General features: G+C 46.9%; 1 protein-coding gene across 1 annotated transcript; it reads right to left on the minus strand.

Moving 5' to 3' along the window:
* Positions 1–893: 893 nt before the first annotated feature.
* On the minus strand, positions 894–14,374 carry sfrp1a (secreted frizzled-related protein 1a). The gene is made up of 3 exons (XM_035640728.2): positions 13,507–14,374; positions 9,532–9,612; positions 894–2,533 (listed from the first exon to the last, which is right to left on the minus strand). Exons 1-3 carry the CDS (start codon positions 14,030–14,032, stop codon positions 2,208–2,210), a joined length of 933 nt encoding a protein of 310 aa, XP_035496621.1. The 5' UTR covers positions 14,033–14,374; the 3' UTR covers positions 894–2,207.
* Positions 14,375–14,784: the final 410 nt, after the last annotated feature.

Genomic DNA, 14,784 nt, shown 5'->3' on the forward strand with positions numbered 1-14,784 from the left:
ACAAATCTGATAAATCTGACAGTTGATTAGACGGCAAGTTCATAACCAGCACGTGCGGTTAATGAGATATATATATATTTCAGGATTAGCATTTTCACAAACCACCACGAACCACTGAATCAGAGGACACCCAGACAAGACGCATCAGACACATAGGAGAGAATTTAAAATGCTTTATCTCATGCTTTATCTCATCAAAAATTATGAAAATGTTAGTTTGGCACATACTAGGTGAAAAAGTGCTCTCTGCTTGACGTGACTGTCAAGGCAGAAGCTGGCTGCCTGGGAGGTTCACGGGTGAAGAGAAATAATTGGTGGTTAAGAGAAAGAGAGGAGGTTGCATGATCCTGGCAACACCATTTTGAGTTGCCAAATGTTTTAAAGTAACCAAATTGGTTAATAGCTCTTGTGAACACGTTAGCAGTGGGCGATTCTCATAATGTCTCATAATGATAAGAAGTTTTTCACACAACATAAAAGGTCTCTATCTAACTCAGTGTTTTGCACCAGTGCGTCATCGTAGAGCTGTGTGCACTGCTCTTTTTCCTGCCGTTCGCTTCCTCTCTTTCTCTCCCTCTCGCTCACTATCTGTCACTGTCAGACTGACCATCGGCCGCACCAGTTGAAATCCCATCTGTTTCGGTGCCCAGTTAAACATCCATAAAGTTTTTTACATTCCGCGGCGGGCAGACCTGGGCTTGCCACCGGCCCTGCTCTGTACGGGCGTACTGTGTGCACGTGTCAGGCATGATGTTAGGCATGATGCAATAACACTGGTTTAGTTAGTAAAAAACTACTGCGACTGTCCTGTAGTGGGTTGGACCAAAGTGGTAGATCGGCCATCACTGCCATGAACATGAAAATCCATAAAAAGAAAACTAAATAACATCAGAGACAGTTTTTCCATATTTATGTAAAATTTGTATGTACATGTAATAGGCAGAAATGCACTGCTCACATTCAAATCTGCAACAACAAATAGTGCTAAAACGAACCAGCAAACCAAAACAGCACACATAGTTGGCAACATTTGCACTCACATAACTTTTCACTTTTAAACACATATGACTACAAGGCATTTTCCATTACTGGTGAATACTGATTACTGCAAGTAGACTGGATGTGGAGGCAGCAAAGTGGTAAAAACATTTAGTCAAATGTCAGGTGACAACAAGACACAAAATCAAGTCTGGCGCACGACTGTCACGACAAAAGTCACAAAAAGAAATGTCACAATGAAATGAAGAAATGGAAAGGGAAATAATCAAGTTGTTGGTCCTTAGTTCAAAAACAATCAGCTGATGGCAGCACTCTCTCGCACATCTGTCAATAAGTTATTCACCACGAACCCTGCCTGGAGCTGCTTTGCACCGTGTGGCGTTTAAAGCTCAACATACCTGCAACTTCCAATTCTGAAGGCTAATCAGTTACTTGATGGCTTAGCACTAAAAAGATCAGGATCGAAATGCTACAGATTTTGAGGAATAGTCTGACATTTTTCCAACATTGATTTGGCTTTGCAAAGTCTGAAAGCATGCCAGCAGATGTTTACCGCGCGTGAGCAAGACTGGAGGCAGGAAGAAACAGTTAGCCTGGCGCTGTCCCAAAACAATCAATCTCGCTGCAAATCTAAATCTCGCTAAATAACATGTTATATTTCATTCAATATGTACAAAAAAAATGACAACTTGTGTTTTTCTGCCCTTTGGACAGAGCCAAGCTAGCTCCTTCTTCCAGTCTTTAAAGCTAACCATCTGCTGGCTCCCTCTACTGTCCAGACATGCGAGATGTGTCGGTCTTCTCATCTAACTCTCGGTACGAGTGTGAATTAGGGTGGTCCCAATAATGTCCAACCTTTCCTTTGAGCAAAAATCCACTGAACTGTAGGATAATGAGAGTGTACACAAAGTACCTACATACATAGTGGAAATGATTTCAGTGAGGAGGGGCTGTAACTACTACATCCTTTTTCTTAAGCAGAAGAGAAGCATTAAAAAAAAGGAAACCCAACCCCTTTAATTATTTGCGGTGTCATCACTCACCACATTTGACTAAAACTTGATAATGGACATTTCAAAGTATATGTAAATATACAAAGATATATAGATATATAAACAGGACAATAGAAAGCAAAGTTTGGGATTTTAATGCTTAATGCAAGTTCATATGTAGGATGAAATGCGACCCGTGACGGTTGCAGGGTCATATCATTTGAAGACGGTCTCGAAGGCGGGACATTTGTAGGTCTTGAGTTTCTTGATGGCCTTTTTGAACTCTTTGCTGGACTTGTCCCACTTGTGGATGCCCGTGAGGAGGTACTGCTTATCCACCTTGCGGCCCATGATTAGATACTGGTTCCCCAGGTTGTCCAGCTGCTGGCAGGGGCAGTCCGCGCCGTTCTTCAAGTACAACACGAGCTTCTTCAAGTCCTTATTCTTCAGGTTGCCCGGTTTCACCATCTTCTTCCGCTTTTGCAGGATCACCTTGCGGTCCATGTTTTCGCGCTTCACTTCCTTGATCTTGGTCTTGAAAGCTGCAAGTAGAAAAAAAACACTTAATGTTTAAAGTGACTTCTCGTTCAACATTTTTGGCCTAACCGCACCGTTTCCCCTTTACATTTTACAGATACAGTACGTCAGTATCAGTATCATTACAGAACAGAAGATGCCATAGTTCTAGGTTCTAGGTAGAGTACACATAGGTTGGTTTTTAATGTGCTGCTTCATGTGTTTGTTGGTAATATTTCTTAAAAAACCCCTGAAGGGATCAGTATCAATTATTAGTCGATGTTATGTGTATATGTAAAATTGGCATCGACCTCCATTCCTAATTACCGCATAATGTCTGATCTTGGCAAATCCAAGAGTAAAAACAAAGCAATCTTGACCATTGATTTATCCACAATGGCCTACAACACCCACATACATTAAAGGGATGATTACCACAATGTCAACAGGATACAAGACAAATTAATATCATCTGACAATATACAGTAAATCTTCTACCACTACACGGTAATAGTATGCTTTTCTTTTTAATCATATGGCATTTAGACAGAAAATGAAATACCATGACCGGTTCTGCCAGAGATTTCTCTCTGTTAAAAGGACGTTACCAAGTGCTGCTCACTGTGGGAACTGTTGGTTTTTTTTCTCTGTAATTTTGTAATATTGACCACACTATGTTAAGTGCCTTGGGACAATGTATGGTGTGATTTGCCGCTATACAAAGAAAATTGAATTGAATACACTTTGCTGATGATGCCAGTTTATTTTAGCATACAGGTTACTGTCACTCAGTATAGACCATGCATGTAAATGATGGGCTGGTCTACTGGGGACATAATCAGAATCGGTTCTTCTTTGTATGTTGTGTTGAAAATACAGCAATTTACCCTCATAACACTAGAGTTATAGTGTATTATTATTATTACAGTTTAACCAACACTACATTTTGCCAACTGGATGTTGCAATGTTCAGACTTACTGGAGAACATGTGCAATAATACCAATATACAGGATGATATGAATGATTGGCCTGGTCAAGTGATCTTGGTTTACATTACACCTAATGTGGATTTTTTTTCTTTCTTGTTAGATCACCATGTTTTTTCAAAATAATGCCATGCAATGTGGTTATAAACCGCTAACTGAGTCTCGTTTACGGTTTGAATGGTGACCTACCAAAAGGATCACGAGTCTTTCAAATCTTTTTCCTGCAACAGAAACCTTGTATGATCCTTGTAATAAACTGGATTTAGGGGAAATATACTTAAACATAAAGCGCCATTTGTTTCACAGATTGTCTGTACCTAAATCCGAGAGCAATGTGTGACATCAAAGACCAAAATTATACATATGTTAATATGGAAGATATAAAGAAAGAACAATTGTAAAGCTTATGAAAGTTATATTTGCAAATTGTTTGTATACTATATATGTCTGGCCCGTATTCGCAGTTCCCTGAAATTTAAAAAATCATAATTAGCACACTGCAAAAGTGCTTTGGTCCAGTGGTTCTCAGCTTCTACACCCCTCTGATCTGTGTTTCTGCCTGAAGATAATACTCCTGATCTTTCACTAAACTCTATTTAACCTTCTAATCACTCTGTATCCGCCGGTTCCCCTTCTGAAAAGGAGCACGAGTCAAACTCTGGTGGTCCAAATCTCCATATGCCTCCACACATTACTCATGTTCCCACTGACATGTACCGATGTGTGTACGGCACACTGCAGCATGAGAAAGAAAAAGGCCCAACAGTGTGGAATGCTAACGTTCAATCTAACTGACAGCGCCGGTGTCGGAATAAATCAGCGAGTCGTGTCAGAGAAGAAGTCTTGTGACCCACAGTGCGGAGAACAGCCTGATTGAGCATGAATCATTTTCACACTCCAGCAAAGATCTGGGAGGCGGGGGGGGGGGGGGGGGGGGGGGGGGGGAACTATAACTTGGCTCTAATTTTCTCAACAGTTTAAGACACCAAATCCCTCTTGACTCAGTCTTCGGCGAATTGGCACACACGGAACGTCCCGACGTTTCATCTCCTCATCTGCGTTAGCATCTCTCGTCGCAAATTAAAGGGTTAAAAGAGTCGCCCTGTTTTTCCCAGTATTAAGAGTGCGCATGGTAGGGATTAAGACTTTTATCCTCTGTCTCTCGTCTCTCTAAAGGGTCTCTGTGAGGAGGCTTAGTGTTCAGTGAAATCAAAATGGGCAGCATTCATAATTACTGAGTCATAAAAGAGAAGGCCGGGCCCACCCCTGCAAAACCCTCAATCCTCGAAAGTCCTTAATCCTTTCTTTGCACCTTGTGTTGTTTGAGGACTTAATCTCTTCAGCATCATCGTACCGTACGACGCTAACGTTGAGTTTAACCGTTTGGTTGATAATTGGAAGAGAAAAAAAAGTATTTTTCCTGTAGAGTTCAATCACATCCGCACATAATTATGATGTGCAATCGAGCAGTGAGCTGGTTCAACCGTCCATCCAGTGGGTGGTCTTCAGTGGTTGATCGAGAAATCACAATATACATTCTTTAATCTCAACGTGGTCCAGTGTCACCAGAACAAAGCTACTGTGAACTGGTCAAATACGCAAACGTTCCAGCTAGAGGGGAAAACCGCTCAACAAAATGGCGAAGATGTGAAAGATCAGGCACCAACAATGAATGTGCGTGTTGGGTGATCCGATCACGCGGGACAGCTCCAGGTACAGTACGGGAGTGACAGACTCATCGAGAACACGTTACATGGTCTGTGAACTTGTCTCGGGCCACATTCTGAAAGGCATAATACTCGTGCTCTTAATTCTTTTCTTAACAATTTTTTTCACTCCAGACCCTTGTGGACACCCGTTGTAACGTCAGGTGTGACCGTACGTTACGCGAACTGTCAACTCGTGATGGATGAAATCTGATTCTATAGATCAGAACAAATATCACGTTGGCTCCTGAACCCTTGAAATGATATAACCAGCGTGGTCACGGGTTTTGAGGAATTCCACCTAAAAAGGGATTTTCCTTCTAGGATTATTTCATGTGAAGGGTAGGTGTACAGGGCCGAGGAGAAGATTGTGCTCAATAGGAATAAAGCAAAAAATAGAGAAGTAAAATATATACTGTATATACTCAATTTGGTCTCCCAGCCGATTTGCTGTTCTTTCTTAATTCTTGTAATAATCTTTTTAAAAGGTTAACTTGAATTAATTACTAGCATTAGAATACGGTTCAAACATGTTTTGAGTACTTATTGCTTATAATATTTCTCTACTTACTTACTTACTACCTAATTTAAGTAAATGATCCTCCACATGAGGTTGCTCACACAATACACGTCTGCTAATCAAAAAATGCCAACAGATTTAACCTCAAACAACTGACACTTTAACTTTTGGAATATTTTGATAAATTTCTTTCAAAAATCTCATCAATCGCGTCCAATATCTTGTTGGAATTGTCGAGTTATTTTTGCTGGAAGGCCTTCCCTCTCCCTGACATCTGGCCTGGTCTCCTGTGGCGCCGTTCGGGGGCTTCCTCCTCCCCGGGGGAGCCGTAAACCCAGCGGGAGGTACGCTCCCCGTGCACAATGATGGACCCGACAACCGATCCGATCAGCGGAGGCGATCGGATCGGTTGCTGGTGTTCAACTGCACCGGCAAAAGGAAAGGAGTCATTCGGCAACGTTCCGACAACATAGTGAGCTGCTCGGGGGTCAGGGGAGGGATTTAGTTGAGGGGTGCCGGAGGAGGGTTTCTTTGGGGGGACAATGAGGTGCCGTAAAACCTTAAGCACAGAGATAAATAGTGGTGGGAACAAAGGGTGGAGTGGGATGAGCTGTAAATCTGTTACCCACTGTGTGTGTGTGTGTGTGTGTGAGCGCGTGTGTTGGAAGGGGAAGGATTTTGGCGAACTCGGGGAGTGTCGGCCGCCGCCAGGTGAACTAGAAGCGCCGCGCTGAGAACCTGCAGCTCCACATGCGCCCCCGGCCCATAAGTCACGAGCCGTCTCTTCTCCCTTTCATCAGGATCAAACCAGGCGCAGGAGCCAGCTGCGCTTGTGCAACTGAAGGGGAAGCAATTATCCGGGGGGCGTCAAATGACCGAAACGCTGGCATTACCGAAAAAGACACGCTCAGCTTCCACCTCGACTGAGAACAGACCTTTCACAACTTCCAGTAAGCGAGGGAGTTTGTTTTTTTCTTCTCCGTGGACGGAGAAAGGAAAAAAAAAAGGCTTATCCGCTGCCAGGTTTGCGGATATCTCACACATGATTGGTCCGCGCAGATTAATAAAGGCGTCTGATTTTTCCCGTCTCCCGTGCTCCACAGATAACGGCGAAGCGGATCTATCTGTCCCATCTCCTCCTGCGGCCTTGTCCAAACAACACCGACAGGCTCGTCTGCCGTTTGGACTTTGAAACGCAGACTCCTGAAACACGCCGCCACCTACCGACTCATAACTAGCAGTGAGCCATCGCGATGGCCTTATCTTTCCTTGCCGGGATAAAAAACACGACGTGGTGATCTGCACATTGTCTCCTCCTCCTCCTTCGTCGTCTACGGGACGAGGCATCAACTCGTGTCAAAAGCAACAAAACTGGCCACACATCCAGCGATGCCATCTGGCGCCAGGCTGCCGGGCGTCAGTTCGTTTGCCCGCCGCGATCGGGTCGTCCTGAAATCACGGCGGGCGTTTTTTGTCGCGTTGCGCAGGAGGTCGGCCCCTCGCGGGTTTCAAACCTGCAGCACAGGCGGCGCAGTGTCTCATCCGCGGCCTGACACTAAATCTGTCTGTGTATCCTCACATGACGGCGGGTCGGGGGGGGGGGACGACTTGTGACAAGCGAGGGGGAAAACAACATCTGTCTTTGTCCGAGATGAAACGAGCCAATAATGGTGCCACTCTCCTCTTGGCAGGACCGGGACGCGGCCTGGACGAAGGGCGGGGTCCCGTCGCCGCAGCGTAAACAACGGGGCAATTCGTTAAACAAATGTAACTTTAAACTCTTTTTTTTTTTGCCCGAGAGAACGGGGAGGAGGTCTGTTTCCAATGTGCACCCACCCTCATGTTCGCCTCGCCGTGGCACCTGGAGCTCAAGCTGCCCCGAGTTCTGGTCCGGCCTGCGAATAAAAACATGAAAGCCCGACATCTTGCATCTTGTGTGCATCATGCGCATGTTATTCCTGGAAGTCCTCACAACGGCAACTCGGCTGATGTTTGTTGTTTTTCTTTGACTGAACTGAACTCTCTGTGTCCGTTTTAAGCGCAAAGCCACAAATTCCCAAATTTCCCTCCACTAAGCCCCCTATCAGCAGAAGATCTTCCTCCCTCCCTGGTTTGTTAAGCTTCTCCTCAGTCTGGTGACCGTTCGAGCTGGACTGGAATGAATGTGAGAAACCTGATGTTGATTCTATTATCTTCGGCTCCACACTGTTACCTGTTTGTTCATTTTTTAACTGTGCAGAAGAAATATCTTGCGTCCGTGCTGACACACCGGAGAACACATAGGACATGACCATTCACGCAGACGTGTCACATGTGGGTGCCTGTGTAAACAGGAAGCAGACTGTCTCCTCTGCTTAAAAACATCACGAACGAGGAAACGCAATGGTGAAAAATAGGATTTTGGAACCAACAATGTGTCGGTTGCCGACGGTACGTGTTCGCAACTCTTGCAATTTGTCATCCATGTTATTTTGAGGATAATTTCATAGAAATGAGGGAACACAGGGTTGAGGGAACACAGGGTTGAGGGAACATTTGGTTGAGGGAACATAGAACTGAGGGAACATAGAGTTGAGGGAACATAGAACTGAGGGAACATAGAACTGAGGGAGCATAGAACTGAGGGAACATAGAGTTGAGGGAACATAGAGTTGAGGGAACATAGAACTGAGGGAACATAGGGTTGAAGGATCATAGGACTGAGGGAACACAGGGCTGAGGGAACATAGGGTTGAGGGAACATAGGACTGAGGGAACATAGGACTGAGGGAACATAGAGTTGAGGGAACATAGGGTTGAGGGAACATAGGACTGAGGGAACATAGGACTGAGGGAACATAGAGTTGAGGGAACATAGGGCTGAGGGAACATAGAGTTGAGGGAACCGAGGGATGACCCCGAATAAACTTAGCAAAAGTGATGCATTTTAATGTGGATGTAGCCTCATTTTCCCCGGAAAAAATATTAGTTCCATCATATTCCTGTTTTCTCTGATTACCTAACTTCCGCTGTCTGCATTATTGTTCTCTGTACCGTTAACAAACATAACTGGAAGATTTTCCACAACCACTGGAAACAGGACGCCGGAGGTCATTTTCCATCGATGAAGAAATTTTTTTAAAATGCGTCCGCACATCGCTGCCCAGACAAGTTGGCTGTCCCGACCACTCGTTTACATGGACACGCAGCTAATGAAGCTTTTTTTTTCTTTTTTGTATTCATAGGGCCACTATTGACTCGTTACACTTGCATGCGCTATTCTGTGAACAACTCGAGGACGACAACGTTTATCATGAACTGCTTCATTTAGGAAGACATTCAGGTCATCCTGACCCCCCCCCCCCCCCGTGTGCAGAAGGTTATGGTACAACAACAGTCCAGCCAGACACCGGAACAAACATCCCACTTTACTACAGCGAGGATCTGCCACATAAAGACTTTAACGGCCGCAATTCATTAGTCACAGAACGTCGTCCTTCAGCGAACCTGGTGCATCTCACCCAGAGATGAAAAAATGAAAACGCTGCGCGTGACTTTCAACGTAGAAAACAGAGATCATAGAACATCGCAAGGAAAAATGGCCAAATATGGAAATGTACGGTCATAAACGGAGGCAGTACATTCTTGACATACTTAGTTCAGAAATCATGGGCTGCTCCAAAGCTTGAAGATCACATTCTGCTCTTCTGATTTCTTTTTCCCTTTTGCGCTGTGATGCATGTCGAGACGTATCAAAGCGGGGTGTGTGTGTGTGTGTGTGTGTGTGTGTGTGTGTGCGTGTTGGCATGGTGGGTGTTTGGAGGACACTTACCGAACTCGCTGGCACACATGTGCTCAAGCATGGTGTCTGTTTTCATCTCATTGTCACACGGAGGGCAGATGGGAGAGTAACCTGTGGAGAGAAAAAAAAAGAATCATGATAATAATAATGATAATAATAATAATAATAATAATGATTCGGTACACGGTCTGGGGATCAGTGGGAAAGAGGCAACAAAAACACACGTTGCGTTGATACCGGCGTTAAATCAGCGACATGGTTTTAATTATTAGAATCTGTTCACTTTGCCAACCACTTTGGATCTGGGCAGAAGAACAAACGAGGAATCAAGAGGGGAAACAAAACGAGTCGTTTCTCATTTGGAATGAAGACGAGTTCAACTCTGACAGAGCCGTCCAACCCATTCCCTTTAAACGTACTCATTTGAGATGATTTCAATCGATCCTTTAAATTTCAACCCTCTCCACATGCACAGGTCCTCTCCTCCGTCTGGTGTCCGTCGCCTGGTCCGATGACCCGACCTCGGGCAGGAATGTCCTCGGCTTTTATGGCGAGCCGAAAACTAAGACCTGAAGTAAACGGTCTAACTCGCTCTGTTGCAGTCCGACACTTTTCACAACGGACCTCTCCATCAACAGCAATGTGTGTGTGAACACGCTCAAATGCCAAAAGGGAAAAACCAAGTATGAGCGATGTGGGAGGAATAAATGGTAACAACAGTCAATCCAAGCATTAAGGAATGCTCCGGATTTCCAAACAAAAAAGGTAATAGCATCCAGCTCGAAGACGAAAACCTGACGGAGGACACAGAGCCAGAATGTGTTTTTGCCCAAGTCCTTTCAGTCTACAGGCGTATCTGCGAATATTTTCACCCGCATAATTTTATTTTTTTTTGGGGGGGGGGGGGGGGGGGGGGGGGGGGGGGGGTCTAATACTGCAAATGATCGCTGGATGCCAAACAGCAGAGTGGACTTTATGAACAAACTCGGTGCGTTCAAACACACCGCGCCTCAGCGTCGCATTTAGGGCTGCGACTAAAGGTTATGTTCATTATCGATTGATTGTTTGGTGCATAAAATGTCATAAAATAGTTAAAAAATGCCGATCGTGTTTCCCAAAACCCTCAAGACGATGTATTGTTCTGTCCACGCACCAAAGATATTCAGGTCACCGTCACGGAGGAGCAAAGAAACCCGAACATATTCGCATTGAAGAAGCTACTTGAATCGATTCATCGATTGACAAAAAAAGTTGGCGATTCATTAACTAATCAATTGTGTGGCAGCTCTAGTCACAGTGGATCCGGATCGACGGAGCTGGAGAGGTGGAGAGAGCAAAGACAAATACGTTTTCCCTCCTCTTTCGCCAGTTGTCCATTCACACGCGTTTCGCGAAAGCCCGTGAAAGCGGCGCCCAGGTGCGAAGGGCTTGTGAAAACGGACCCTGTTGACACAGTCCACACACAGTCCCTTTGCCCATTAGCAGCCCGCTTCTCCTTTAAACCAATTATCACCGCCTCAGAGAGATAGAGGCTGCTCTCGTTTGGCCTCATCAACCCCTTCACATCGGACGTTGCCGAGGAGCTGCCGAGGAGCTGGCCTCCGACTCGGCCCGACTCTGTCCCGCCGGAGGACGACCTTTATCGCTGGCGCTGACAACAAATGATAACAGGTGGCGTCCGGAGAGCGCCGCGGCCCTGTGCGGTCCTCCCAAACTCTGGAAGAGGGAGCTCTTTTTCAGAGAAATGGGCCTCCGTCCATACCACCGTGTCGGTCAATAACACCCCCCCCCTCCACACACACACACACACACACACACACACACACACACACACACACACGGACCCCGTCCCATCTACAGATACACTGAGCACTGTGCAATTGCTGGAAGAGCCACAGTCCGACCCATTTACGGCGCGTTGGGCGAAGAAAAAGAAAAAAACGTCCTCAAGTGGCGTGTTCACGGCTCGAGGTTTGAAAAGTAAGTGAGTCGATGATGTGATGTGATGTGAATGAGGGGGTTGTTGACGCCATCGCCCACCCACACACACATCACCTGTGCGACAGGCGGGGGGGGGGGGGGGCACAAGCACGGCAGCCGAGCCCTCGGACCCAAACTGTTCGGAATTAGCCGGAGCTTTATCTTCCCCAGACTTTGTTGCTTTTGCGCATTTTTTCATGGTTTCTCTGGTATTTTTCAGCTTGGCTCATCGGGGCTGACAAACACCCCCCAGCCCCCCCTCCCCTTCACTGATGCTGCATGAAGTGTCTGACTCCGACACACACACACACACACACACACACACACAGTCCCAACAGGTTTGGGGAATCTGCAGCCAAGGAGCCATTAGTGATGGATGATATCCAGGCGGAGCGGGGTGGCTCTTATGATATGCGTTATTTGGACACAGTGTTATTCAATTATGTCTTCATCTTTCCATCTCTCACCGGGTTCTGATGCATTTGTCAGCGACGGGGCTCGGCAGAAAGATGGGGATTAATCGTCGCGGACGTTGGCCCCCTTCGCTCGCTGGACCTCCTCCCAGCATTGTCTTCCAGCTCAACGAGCACCTTGAAATAAATGGCTACCATCTGCTAGGAGCGTTCTTTTCCTTTCTTTTTTCCAGCAGCACAACATCCCTCCGAGTCAACAGCAGGCAACTTCAGCGCATTCGCGAGATTCTGCAGCCGACCGCAGACTGAGGATGAAATGGAACCCCTCGCGAGGCGAGCGGACGCGCGGCAGGTTGACCTCGTTAAATTCGGGATCAAATCCAGGTTTTGAACTCATCAACCCCCCCCCCCTCCACTCACCAGCCCCCCGGCCCCCCTCTTCACCCAAAAGGTTGTATTGGGTTTGTTTGTGTTGGGATTTGCATCTGCAAACACACCGTCCCTGCTGAAACAACATTCTCGAGCCCGTTAAACTGCACCGGTGTCGACTTTTACACGGTGGCAGAAGTGACTAACGCTCAGAGTGGGACGGTCGGTCGCGCCGAGGAATCCCGGATGGATGCGTGTTGGCGGGACGACAGCGAATTTAGATACAAAATGAATGTCGAGGAAAACATTTGTGAAGCAAACGCGCCAACATATGGGCTTGTTTTCCAGCTTCTCTACTTCTCTGCTTTTTAAAAAAAAACAAAACATCACAATAAATCAATCTTTTTAATTTTGATCCTGGAATCTGTTGGTTGGACAAAACAAGATGTCACCACGACTGGGACCGTAGCAACTGAAAACACTGAGGACGTGTCCTGAGTGCCTTTTTTTTCTGAGAATTTTGGGGTTTGAGCAACCTGCGGTGTGTGTGTGTGTGTGTGTGTGTGTGTGTGTGTGTGTGTGTGTGTGTGTTGCTGTGAAAGGGGGGGGGGGGGGGGGGGTTACTTTCCAAAATTATTTTGGAGCACATTGGACTACTTCTAGGCCACATTTATTTGCTGGCAGAATAAAAAGAAAACTTTGGACGACAACAAGCCGCAAAACTTTAAAAAAAAAAAACAATTTTTACAGAAAATAAAACAGATCATTAAACAGTGAATGATGACAGAAAAGTTGACCTTAGCTCCGGTATTTTAGAAACTTCTGCTCATGGATATGTGTGAGCTCTGGCAACTTGATGTGTTTTTCTCTGTTTATGGCATTTTAAATTAAATGAGATGGGGGGGGGGGGGGGGGGGGTCAAACTAAGCAGTTTGATCAGTCATGTCAGCAGTAACTATGCGGCCTTCATGGACAGAGGAGACCAGAATTGGAGGACGAAATACGCAGTAAGTCCTCTGATGACTCACTCAGCCTCCAGCTACCACCGAGGTGCTGTTGAGCAAGGCACAAGCCCTCAGATGACCAAACCAAACACAGATTTTATTGAGCACCACACACACACACACAAATCAGTGGTTGAAATAGTATCGTGCGCACAATCTATAGGCTTGTTATTATAAAGATAATAAAATGCCGAACGTGTGGGTCATCTGGACGCGGGGAGAAGTGCTGTGCGTCGTACCTGTGGGCTTGGTGGCCTCCGTGGCGTTGGGCTGCGTCATGGCGATGCACACGTCGTCCTGCGGGAACTTGTCGCAGGTGAGCATCTCCGGCCAGGGGAAGCCGAACGCCTCCATGATGGGCGTGCAGCCGTCCCGCACGGCCTCGCACAGCCAGCGGCACGGGTAGATGGGCCGCTCGAGGCACACGGGCGCGAACAGCGAGCAGAGGAAGACCTGCGTGCCCGGGTGGCAGCTCTTGTGCACCAGGGGCACCCAGCTGCTGGCCTGCTGCTTCGCCTCGGCCATGGTCTCGTGCTCCAGCAGGTTGGGCAGCAGCATCTGGTTGTAGCCCACGTTGTGGCAGAGCCGCAGTTCCTCCGGGATGTCCACGCACTGCGGGGGCTTGCCGTAGCTGCGCCCGCCGTTGTACGCGTCCGACTTCCAGCTCAGGTACTCGTACTCCGACGCGCGGCACGCCGACACGAGCGCCACGGTCACCGCCAGCCGCGCCATCCTCCAGAGGGACGCCTCGGGAGTGGACCTCATTGTTCCTCTCTTTGCAACGATGCGCGGCGAGTGCAGCGGAGTGCGGGGGTCACACGGGCGGACAAAGAGACTCACTTCATGGAGAAATGCAGAATAATAAAGAAAGAAATGCAGATGGAGGGGGGGCGGGGGGGAGAGAGAGAGAGAGAGAGAGCTGAGCTCTGCGGACCGGCGTGCGTAAAGCGTGTCGAGTCTCTTGGTTTGGGTACAGTCCACGGGCACTCTCCTGTGGCTGCGGCTGCGTCGCGCTCCTCCGGTGCGTCTTGCTCCTTCCACAGTTTGGGGAGGTACAGTGCTCCGCCCGCGCGCAGCTCGGTGAAGAGGAGATTGTAAAAGTGCGCTGCGGCCAATCGGAGTGCGTCTGCGCCTTTTGGCACTCCGCTGTCAGTCACAGCGCTTAATTACCCAGTGTGTAAAAAGCTCTGCAGGAGCCTCCCTCCCTTCTCCTGCTTCCATGCACTTCCTTTTGACTTAACAGATTACCGAAGCGAGGGCTCCGACTAATATGTGAGTTCTTCTGCAAGTTGTGCAGAATTAAAGTGACTATGGAAAAATAGACAAGAATTTTCTGGGACTTTGATTCGAGTAGTTCGGGGGAAAACTTGTATTTCAAGTTGCCCAATGATCATTCCACTCATATTTACTTGAAAAAATGCAATAACAGAAAGGATATACAACTGTTACACTGGACTCACAGTACACAACAGAAGATTTATCCCAAAAAATAATACATCTCAAGAACCCAGAGGGTC

Source organism: Scophthalmus maximus, chromosome 3 (assembly GCF_022379125.1).
Source record: "Scophthalmus maximus strain ysfricsl-2021 chromosome 3, ASM2237912v1, whole genome shotgun sequence".
NCBI lineage: Eukaryota > Metazoa > Chordata > Actinopteri > Pleuronectiformes > Scophthalmidae > Scophthalmus > Scophthalmus maximus.

What these genes read in the sequence shown, in the direction of transcription:
- sfrp1a (XM_035640728.2), bottom strand. Translation starts at nt 14,032, where the DNA reads ATGAGGTCCACTCCCGAGGCGTCCCTCTGGAGGATGGCGCGGCTGGCG. An exon ending in GGAGGCCACCAAGCCCACAG is followed by an intron (nt 9,613 to 13,506) that starts GTACGACGCACA and finishes TTCTCTCCACAG; the next exon opens with GTTACTCTCCCATCTGCCCT. An exon ending in CATGTGTGCCAGCGAGTTCG is followed by an intron (nt 2,534 to 9,531) that starts GTAAGTGTCCTC and finishes TTCTACTTGCAG; the next exon opens with CTTTCAAGACCAAGATCAAG.